Here is an 11,219-nt window from a genome sequence, read left to right as displayed (position 1 = left end):
ATGTCAGCTGTCAATAACACGAACTTCAACTGTGCAGTGTTCCTTCTCATCGGGATACCTGGGCAAGAAGACGTCAATCTCTGGATCTCTGTCCTCTTCTGCATAGTGTATGTTATTTCAATAGTAGGAAATTCAGTCATTCTCTTCATTATAAAAACAGACCCAAGCCTCCATGAGCCCATGTACATTTTCCTTTCCATGTTGGCTGTCACAGACCTTGGCTTATCAATATCCACCATATCGACAACACTAGGTATATTTTTGTTTAACTCTAGGGAGATCAGCCACGATGCCTGTTTTGCCCAAATGTTCTTCATCCACTTGTTTGAATGCATTGAATCCTCTGTGCTGTTGTTGATGGCCTTTGACCGTTTCATCGCTATCCATGACCCGCTGAGATATGCTTCCATCTTAACCCTGCCTAGAATAGGTAAGATGGGACTGGTGTGTGTTCTCAGAGGAGTGACTGTAATGCTCCCATTCCCTATTCTCCTTCAACAGTTCCAATATTGTCGATCCAATGTCCTCTCCCATTGCTACTGCATAAACCAGGATGTCATGAAGATGGCTTGTTCAGATATCAGAATAAACAGCATCTATGGCTTGTGTATTACTCTCTTGACCGAGGGGTTGGACTCGCTGCTCATCTTCCTCTCTTATGTGATGATCCTCAAAACAGTGCTGAGCATCACGTCCCAGGAGGAGTGTCTCAGGGCCCTGAACACCTGCGTGTCCCACCTCTGCGCCGTCCTTCTCTTCTACACACCAATGATTGGCTTGTCTCTGTTACACAGATTCGGGGAGGGCTCTTCTCCCTTGCTTCAGATTCTCCTGGGCTACATTTCCCTGCTTGTCCATCCCTTGATTAATCCCCTTGTGTACAGCGTGAAAAGCAAACACCTTCATGCGAAGATACTCAGGGTGTTCGTCAAGTGAAGGTTCAGTTCATCATCCTGCTCCAGCACTGATGACATGCGAGACGAGAAATACTGGCCACCTATTCTATCCTGGACCCTTTAATCCAAGACAACATGCGCTACTGATCTCCACTATGTGGAGACAAGTTCAGATGGAGTCTAAGGCCTGGAGCAATTGTAGAGGGGCTGGTGAGGGAGGGCAGGGCACTGGGCAAGGAGACCAAGACAGGCAGCAACATTTACAAAGTGACTTTGTTCGTTGAGAGCCAGGGGACTGGTTGGATGTTTGTTCATAAAGAACCATATTGGTGCCTGCTCAGACCACATAATTCCTCTCGATACAATCAATAAAGAGAAGGGAGGTGGATGTTGTTTCCCATTGCCCTGGCTTGACACTGTCCTCTCTCTGGTTAAACATTCGTGGGCCATGAAAAAAAGTGCAGAGCTTTTCTGTTGTCACAGTCCTGGCCCTTCCTGAGCGCTTTTGTTGCTGTGTGATCCATGAGGGCTGCAGGAGCTGTGGACAGGGGCTATTCAAGGTTCACGGACACCCATCTTTCCCCCACTCCCTCAGCCAAGTGCTTGTGACTGAGTCATGTCAGAGGCAGGATTAATGCAGGAGCCTCAGGAGAAGCAGAGCAGAGTTGTATGTGTGAGTGAGGATATGACACACATCCGTCCTGGCAAGCGATTCAGGCTCAGGTTCCCTCCTCCTTCCCTTCATTTGTGCTGCCTCAGCAATGAAAAGGGGTGGAAATGGACCTCATCTCCCCAACAGAGGCACAACCAGCTCCAATCCCAGCGCATCCCATTCACTGCAGGGTGACCACCCTTTCAAAATCAAAAGAAGGATAGAGGCAGGAGCCCCGCCCCCTCTGTGACAGTACCCCACCCCTCTTCTTCCCCTGTGAGGCCCCACCCTCTGCTCCTCTTCTTCCCCCAAGGCTCCACCCCCACTCCAGGCCAGAGGCTATAGGTGGGCCATGGTGAAATGTGTCCGGGGAGCTAGAGCCACTTTGAGGACCACCAGATCCTCCAGCTGCCTTGAACAGGAGGCTGCAGGGGCGAAGAGAAGCCTCCAGCCTGTGTCTCTGCCCCCTGGGACACACCCCAGGGAAGGTGGAGAGTCTTGGGCTCCTCACAGCAGCCTGGGCTCCTGGGGTAGCTCTTTCCATGGTCCAGCTGGTGCCTAGACCAGGGAGGAGTGGAGCATCAGGGGAAGTGGAGGTGCAGGGGGAAGGGCCTAGTGGGAAGAGATGGGATGGAGGCAGGGTCTCCATGGAAAAGCAGGAGGGGTTGCGGCAAGCCTGAACCAATGCTCACCCCCAAAAGTAGTTTGGTGAGGGGCTGAGTAAAGGAGGAGGATGCGGCTATGGGGTAGGAGCCCTTGTGTTTTAGAGAAGACTGAATTAATGCAAACCCAGACAGGGGGCTCTTTTTCTAAGTACTCCAGGCAGAGAGTAAGTCATTGCAAGGACCTTGGAGGGAAGGGCAGGGCACCTGCAGGGCCACCTCAGGCCACCAGGGGTCACTCTGGCGCGGCCCCCATCCACAGGGACTTGGCCAGAGTGAGCTGTGCACTGGAAAGTTGTTATCACTGTGTGGAGTTTAGCTCAGCCCCAGGCTGCTCTAAACTCCACAGGGGCAGGGGAAGAACAGGCCAGTGCATCAAACCCCTGTAACTGGCTCCTTGCCATCCCTGCTCTCTGCAGCGAAGGTGGGAGCTCTGCTGGTGCAGCAGAGAATCCAGCCGAACTTCTCACCACCCAGATGGCTGGAAGCCTGGCCCTGTTGTCTGGGCACTGCTCTGCGACTCAGGATAGCTGGGTGTGATTCCTTTGCCATGTGTGACCATGGGCAAGCCATGGGCTGTCTCTGAGCCTCTGCACAGGTGGATAGTAGCCCTGCCCTGCCTCACAGTGGAGACCGAAGGATAAATACATTCAAGGTGCTCACATGCTCTAAGACAGTAAGATTGGGGCTATGTGAGGAATTAAACAGAGCAACACTTCTGACATTTGTTTATAAAAGGCATCTTACCACAGCCTCCCATGACAGCTGCTTTTGGGAAACCCCGTGACTCCAGCGTGTTGGTGTCTGCGGCAGATGTGGGGGTGCTCGGGGGTGAGAGTGAAGGGTAAGAACTGGATTTCTGAGAGGAGTTTTAGACTGTTACGGGGAGGCCAAGTGGTTCAGCACAGCCATTGAACCCATGTTTGTGATCCATTGAGGCAGAATGGGTCTAACTGCCAAACAAAGGGAATAACAGACACAAGGGCCTTATCTTAGACATCTGCCTGGGCGACAGCAGTGTGGCAAAGGCCAGCTTCACACCTTGGCACTTCAACGTGGACACAGCAGAGCACAACGGTGACTGGGCCCAGGCTCACACAGGTTTCAGCAAAGTCTGATTCCAAAAGAAAATGACAAACAGATGGGAAAATGCTCTCAGAGACACAGGGAATCTAGGCTGGGTCCCAGGAGCTCCTTGGCTTCCCAAAAGAATGTAAGTTGGGCCAGTTTTGTTTGTCTATCTCGACAGTAAAGCCTGTCTAACTTAGCTTGCAGTGATACGTGAGATACGATGAGTGTAGACGTGTGACAGCTGCCTGGTATTTTAAAAGAATTTTCCCCAATGCATTTTGCTGTTTGCCAATAAACCTACTAGTTTTAAGGAGGCTGGGGGTGACTCTATAGCCCTGGTCACAAGCACCTGAAGGGAAGAGACTGAGGTGTCCAACTGGACCGTCTCAGTGATAAGCATTTAGAATAGATGGGGTGTTCTCAGGTCAAAGAATGGGACAATTGTGAGATTCCCCCCAAAGCAGGAAAGGACCTGATTTAGAGGGTAAAGAGACCATATATCCAGTGTAACTGTGACAATCCAGATACTTTTTCACCAGTGGATATAATTGTTTAGTGCCTATCAGCATTCAGGGTAGTGACTTCTTCAAGTTGCACCCAAGATAATGATCGTCTCAAAATAATGATACATAGAGTTATAGAATTTGAGGCCAGATGGAGCCATTAGATCATCTAGTTCAGCTGTCCCCCGCCCCCTCCCCAGGCCACTAGCCCCAGAGAGGAAGGATGAGTCAGGGTTGAAGTGCTGGCCTGGGACTCAGAAGAACTGGCTGCAGTTCCAGGCTCTTCCACAGACTTCTTTTGTGACCTTGGGCAACTCACTTAGTCCCTCCATGCTTCAGCAACATGTGCTTTAATATGGCTGAATATAGAGGTTTACATCAAGCAGCAAGGGATGCAGGCCATCCTTACCGGATGGGGGACCCAATCCTGGGAAGCAGTGACTCTGAAAAAGACTTGGGGATCAGAATTGGCTGAACATGAGTGCCCAGTGCGGCGCTACAGATGAGAAAGCTAGTGCAATCTGGGATGTACAACCAGGGGAATCTCACGTAGGGGCAGAGAGGTCATTTTGCCTTTGTATTTATCACTGGTGCGACCACTGCTGGGATCCTCTGTCCAGTTGTTCAGTTCTGGTGTCTACAGTTCAAGAAGGATGTTGATAAGTTGGAGAGGGGTTCAGAGAAGATCCCAGAGAAAGATTAAACTATTATTGTTTTAAAAATGAGGGTAATTAACCATTGGAATAATTTACCATGGGCCGTGGCAGATTCTCCATCATTGAGAATTGCTAAATCAAGGCAAGAGGTTGTTCTAACTTTGCTCTAGGAGTTATTGTGGGGCAGGTCTCTGGTTTGTGCTGTGCAGGGGGTCAGACTAGGTGATCACAGTGGTGCCTTCTGGCCTTGGGATCTGCCCAGTGGAGTTAGTAGCATGGCCCTACCACATGGGACGTTGTACTGATCAATATGTTACTGATTGTGAGGCGCTCAGACACTACAATAATTGGGCCAGAACTCAGAGCTTTAGAGAGATTTCAGCTCTGTGTGCTTCATAAGGATGATTTGGATCACTGGATGGAGAACCTGAACTCTTCCCAACACCTCTTAGTGATAAGACCTGTCATTAGCACAATCCCCTTTGACGAGGGAGTTCTGGGCCCCTCCTGCAGCTCAGCAGTAAGAGGGGGCGTCAGGATGTTCTTTCAGAGAGTGAAGGATTTGGAGAGCAGTGCCTGGCCCAACACAGCTCTGCTGCGATGCGCCTCGGGCTGATCCTGACCCCCACCCTCTCCATGAGCAATGAGAGACGCTCTAGCGCTGGAGATAGACCTCAAATCCTGCCTCCCAATTTCCATCATCACAAAGTTTGCGTTCGCTGGAGCTGGGTGGTTTTTTGGGCGTCCAATAGGGTGTTAGCAGCAAGCACTTGGAGCTGGGTTTGGATCACTCCCCTTTCTATTAAGAGTGTGCATGGCTTTGATTACTGGGTGTGTGCATGTGTCATGCATGAATAATGGTAGAGAACATATGAGCTGTGCATGAGGATCCAGTGACTCTTTGACTTATGTCCGGCTGTCTGTGGCATAACCTGGTTCCTTACAGCATGGGACTCTGTAGCCCGGTACATCTCTGTCACTGTAAAAGCAGCAAAGAATCCTATGGCACCTTGTAGACTAACAGACATTTTGGAGCATGAGCTTTCATGGGTGAATACTCACTTCGTCAGATGCATGTAGTGGAAATTTCCAGAAGCAGGTATATATATGCAGGCAAGCTAGAGATAATGAGGTTAGTTCAATCAGGGAGGATGAGGCCCTGTTCTAGCAGTTGAGGTTTGAAAACCAAGGGAGGAGAAACTGGTTTTGTAGTTGGTAAGACATTCACAGTCTTTGTTTAATCCTGAGCTGATGGTGTCAAATTTGCAGATGAACTGAAGCTCTGTCGCTGTGCGATGAGAAATATCCACTAACTAAACCTCAGTGCCGGCCTTCTGTGGGTGCTCTGCTTGAGATACGGCTAGCAGTGCCAGCAACTGGGATTTTATTGGGATTCTCACATTATTTCCTCTCTTCTTAGAGCCCCAACTTCTGGAATCTAAACACTGTGCAGGAATCTCAGCTTTCAGTTTTCCAAAGATTTTTTTTAAACGAGTTGCTAGAAACCCTGAATCAACTGCACCCCAAAAGGCTGAGAAACCAAAGACATATGAAAACAAACCCCACATTAGTATATTTTAAATCTCATTATTTTTAATACAATCTCATTATTTTTAGGGGCGTGACTCATACTAGTTGAATGGGGCTTGACGATACTGTGTACTTAGTTCAAAAAATCTGAACAGCAAGCAGCAAAATACACAACAATTAACAGGATTTTTTATAAAGTACATCAAAAGCAGCAACCTGCCAAACAATCAATAGGGCCACTGGGACAATTGAGGTGGTAAAAGAGCAGTCAAGGAAGATGAGGCTGCTGCCAAGAGGCTAAATGAATTCTTTGCATTGCTCTTCACTTTAGAGAATGTGAGGGAGATTTCCAGCCCTGAGCCATTCTTCTTAGGTGATTCATCAGGGCCTCAGATATATGGAGAAGATATACATATAAGGTGAGTTGGTGGCTTTGCAGGAAATGTGCGGTAAGTGGGAGGAGGATGTGGGGTGAAAAGAGGGGGTGAGGAGAATTTGGGATGTGCAGGGCTGTGGTGGCCAGAGAAAGAGGCGACTTTCCCCAGCTCCAGAGCTGCAGCTGCCGGGGAGAGATGGCCCTCCCTCCCAGCTCCAGTTCAGGGGCTGCTGCAGTGGAGGAGCGAGGGCACATCCACTGCATTAGAAAGGTAACACTACTGATATTAAAATATGAGTTGTGTGCTCTTATTTCTAGAACAATTTTTTTTTGTTATATAGAGTTTTTATCCAAATAACGGTCTCAAGTGGCAGTAGGGGAAGTTTCAGCTCATACTAGGATTAACTTGTTCACTAGGAGGGCGGTGAAGCACTGGAATGGGTTCCCTAGGGAGGTGGTGGAATCTCCTTCCTTAGAGGTTTTTAAGGTCAGACTTGACAAAGCCCTGGCTGGGGTGATTTAGTTGGGGATTAGCCCTGTTTTGAGCAGGGGGTTGGACTAGATACCTCCTGAGGTCCTTTCCAACCCTCATGTTCTATGATTCTGTGATTAGCTATTTGTGTCACCTGGTAGAGAGGACCATTTAAATGACAGGTTTCATAACAATTTAGTAGTCCAGCAATTTGATATTTGAGTTCCTTCAGAACTCTTGAGTGAATATCATCTGGTTCTGGTGACTTTTACTGTTTAATTTGTCAGTTTGGACTGAAACCTTTGTGGCCAATTATGACTTTGGTGCAGTCTGGGAGCCGGTTTAACTGATGAGCCCCCAACATTCAGCTGGGAAGGCCTCTCTCACGCTGCTCTGGGGGTGACACAGCCAGGCTCTCCAGGCCCGTTATCATCAAGCACGACAGAAGGTGGTGCCACCCACCCAACTGACCTACCTGAGTGCTTTACTTAAGTCACTCACACACAAATAGGAGACAACAGCCAATTTACCTGCTCCCCAACCTTGCATCCTTGCTGCAGAATAATCCCAGAATTATACAGTCTTGCACTGCACAGGTATCTGTACAATGCAAACTCATTAATAGGGGTCACTGTCCCCTCAATGAATCATAGAATCATAGTAGATAGGAATTGGAGGAGACCTCAGGAGGTCATCTAGAACCCCAACTAAATCATCCCAGCCAGGGTTTTGTCAAGATGAGCCTTAAAAACCTCTCAGGATGGAGATACCACCACCTCCCTAAGTAACCCATTCCAGTGCTTCACCACCCTCTTAGTGAAATAGTGTTTCCTAATATCCAACCTAGACCTCCCCCACTGCAACTTGAGACCATTGCTCCTTGTCCTGTCATCCGCCACCACTGAGGACAGCTTAGTTCCATCCTCTTTAGACCCCTCGTTCAGATAGTTCAAAGCTGCTATCAAATCTCCTCCCCCGCACACTCTTCTCTTCTGCATAGTAAATAAGCCCAGTCCCCTTAGCCTCTCCTCATAAGTTATGTGCCACAGACCCCTAATCATTTTCTTTGTCCTGCGCTAGACTCTCTCCAATTTCTCCACATCCTTTCTCTCGTGGGGAACCCAAAACTGAATGCAATAGTCCAGATGAGGCCTCACCAGTGATGAATAGAAGGATATAATCACTTTGATCTGCTGGCAATGCTCCTGCTAATGAAGCCAAATATGCTGTAACCTTCTTGGCAGCAAGGGCCCACTGCTGACTCATATCCAGCTTCTCGTCCATTCTAAGGCCCAGGTTCTTTTCTGCAGAACTGTCGCTTAGCTAGTGGCTCCTCAGACTGTAGCAGTTAATGGGATTCTTCTGTCCTAAGTGCAGGACTCTGCAATTGTCCCTGTTGAATCTCATCAGATTTCTTTTGACCCACTCCTCCAATTTCTCTAGATCACTCTGGACCCTATCCCTACCCTTCAGTGTATCTACCTCTCCCCACTGCTTAGTATCATCCACAAGCTGCTGAGGGTCCAGTCCATCCCAGTGGGAGATAGATAGGCAAGAGCTTCAGTGCACCTTCACTGTATATGGAAAGGTAGAAACCTCCAAATCAGTCAATGGCTAAGGTATTGTGCACATCAGATTCTTTAACCAGCCTTCCCAGCTCTGTACATCCCTGTCCACCTTGTAAAACATCCATTCACCAGATCCTCCAGGCAGTGCCTGCTGTGACAGGCCCTGGTAGCACATTTCTGATGAAACTGTGCTAGCCGGGAGCTGGAGTTGTGGAAGGACAGACATGGTGGGTGGGCCTAGCTACCAGTGCATCACTGAGATCTGTGCATCACTTTGGGAATCCCTGGCTCCTGGTTCCATCTTTTCATTCCTCAGGGAGAAGGGAAGAGACCTCCACTCCTGGAATGATCTAAGAGAAATTTCTTTGTATGGAGCCTTGTGGAATCTCCCTTCCCTGGCTGTTCCCTGGGTTTGTAAGGCAGAAAAGAGGCTGCTGAGAACAATCTGCTCCTATATTATTATTATTCCTATTCCTATTGTTATTATTCTATTAGTCCATTTTATTTTATTTAAGCAAGATCAAACTGTGACATCATGACCGTTAGTGCTCGGCCGCTCTCGAGATAGCCATATGACTAATCAGAACCACAGGAACATTGATGAGAGGCCCAGATTCCAGGATTAGAACCTGCAGGAGGGCTTGGGGTTCAGCTCAGTTGAGTAGGATCACCAGGCAACCCCTGTTAATTGACATTCTAAAATTTGCATTGGCCATGATGGGGTTAAAGCTGGTGCACACTAAGCCAAGCAGCTGAGATTCCCTGATGGCCAAGTGGCCCCCAAGGGAATGTGCAGACATGCTTCATAAAGACAGCTGCCTCCATGTCTGAACAGATACTGCCTGCTGCCTGTGCAACATCACTGATGACTTCTTGTCCTTTTGGGTGAAAACCTCTGGTGTCAGCAGCTCCACATCTAGCAGGAATTGGGTACGTTGGCAGGTTTCACTATCTTTAAAATGCGAAGAGAAGGGGAAAGCCGGAAGGCTGTTTTCATTTGCAAATGTTCTGTGCTGCAGCAGAGGACTCAGCTGGGCTGTCGGGGTGACACAGTAACAGGGACTGGGGGCAGGCAGCTCTAGGGAGCTTGGGAACCCCTCCACTACATCTGCCCAGGATTCATGGTCGGTTATTCAAGCTACACAGAAATCTGAGATTCAAAGCGAGATTGAAGTGCAAAAACCCTGATGCTCCAAGTCAGGATTTCTCAAGGGCTCCCATTTCTAGAAATACTTTAAGTTCCGGACCCGATCCTGTCAGAGGCTGAGAGATAAGAGACTCCATGGAATACAGTGACTAATTCCCAAATCGCCTCAGGTTTATTTGCTTCTGGAAATTTAATCAGCAAATAATTTTCAAAGGTTTTATTCTCTGGCATGATTGTGAATGCAGGAATTCGGAGTTGAGTTGCTCTGTTTCTCAACTGTCTAAGGGCTCCAGAATTTCTTCCCAGTAGAGACCCATCAGAGTTATAGGGCTACTGACATCTCTGCCCCCCTCTGGCCTCTGAGTTCCAGATGTCAGATCTTGTATCCTGCCCTCTCCTGGGGTGGAATCTCATGATCCTCTCATCCTCCCACCCTGGGCTACAGCACACTATGTGTCAACTGTTGGTAGAGCAGATCCAAGATGGTTTGGTGCCCATGGTCCATCTCTCTTGGAGTCTGTGAGCAGTAGTGAGACGAGTGATCAATTAGACTGCTGGAAACAAAATACTATTTATCTGAACAGCACAAAAAGAGACTAACATGGGAGAATAAGAGTTTTCAGTTAACAGTCTATACCATCTCTGACCATGAGGCCTCCAAATATGACGGGTACCCAGGCAGGCCAAAGACCATCAGACTTCCCCAGAGGTGTCTGTGTCTTTCAATCTGAGTTGCTTATCAGCAACAGTTGTCCCATTTCAGAACAGCATCCCAGCCCTGGCAAAATAAGTTGCGTAAAATGACTGTAGCTCAAAACAGGTTCTTCCCAGCCTGTATCTCTGGTATTCGGTCTTGAAATCCCATGTACTGCAAAGAGGCAGTGGCTTAATTTGAACGCTCAGGAGTGGAGAAAATAGATAGATAGATAGATAGATAGATAGATAGATAGATAGATAGATAGATAGATAGATAGATAGATAGATAGATAGATAGATATGAGGCACTGAAATCTGTTTATAAATAGCTTCAGTGTGGGACAGATAAAGACAATGACAGCTTTTACCATTCTCTTGCCATATGTTTACACACATCAAGATAAAATGGGCCACACTCAGAAGTGGAGGGCCAGAAAGGTTGTCTTTGTGAAGGTCACAACTGTAAAATCACACAGCGCTCAAGTAGGCTATGGAATTCAAAGCCATAAGATATCAATGGGGACAAGAATTTAGCAATATTCAGAGAGGGACTGTAGGCATATATGGATTACCAGAATATTTAATTACTGTTGTGACGACTTTTTAAAGAAGTCTGTGAAGGGCTCAAAACCTTTCTGATTTACAGAACAAAATCTTGGGTCTCAGGGGGCAGGGGAATTTTCCCTGGTAGCAGGTTATCTCATAGATGCCTACTGAAAAGCTTCTTCTACGTTCACGTGCAGCATCTGGTACTGGTCACTGGATACTGGGCTATATGGACTATAGGTCTGATCCAGCCTGGGATTGCCTATCCTCCTCTCGGTGTTGTAAATCCAAGACTATATTTTTGATGATCTGCCTTAAGCTCCTGGGTGTCTCTAGACTTGCACCGAGAGCAGAAAGGTGTCTTATTAAATATCATCTAGTCTCTCGTCCTTTTTTCTTTTCAGGAAGGAATGTTAAAAATTTCTTGGACCTGTCCAGTATATT

The 11,219-nt window shown here is 47.8% G+C and overlaps 1 protein-coding gene across 1 annotated transcript; it reads left to right on the top strand.

Annotated features, from left to right (window-relative positions):
* LOC115643648 (olfactory receptor 51G2-like) lies at positions 1 to 1,005 on the top strand. The gene has a single exon (XM_030547643.1). The coding sequence runs from the start codon at positions 1 to 3 to the stop codon at positions 934 to 936; it is 936 nt and encodes a 311-aa protein (XP_030403503.1). The 3' UTR covers positions 937 to 1,005.
* Positions 1,006 to 11,219: the final 10,214 nt, after the last annotated feature.

This window comes from Gopherus evgoodei, unplaced genomic scaffold, assembly GCF_007399415.2.
Source record: "Gopherus evgoodei ecotype Sinaloan lineage unplaced genomic scaffold, rGopEvg1_v1.p scaffold_65_arrow_ctg1, whole genome shotgun sequence".
Taxonomy (NCBI): Eukaryota; Metazoa; Chordata; order Testudines; family Testudinidae; genus Gopherus; species Gopherus evgoodei.
The sequence above is the reverse complement of the archived record's forward strand: the minus strand, read 5'-3'. Positions and strand labels throughout refer to the sequence as shown.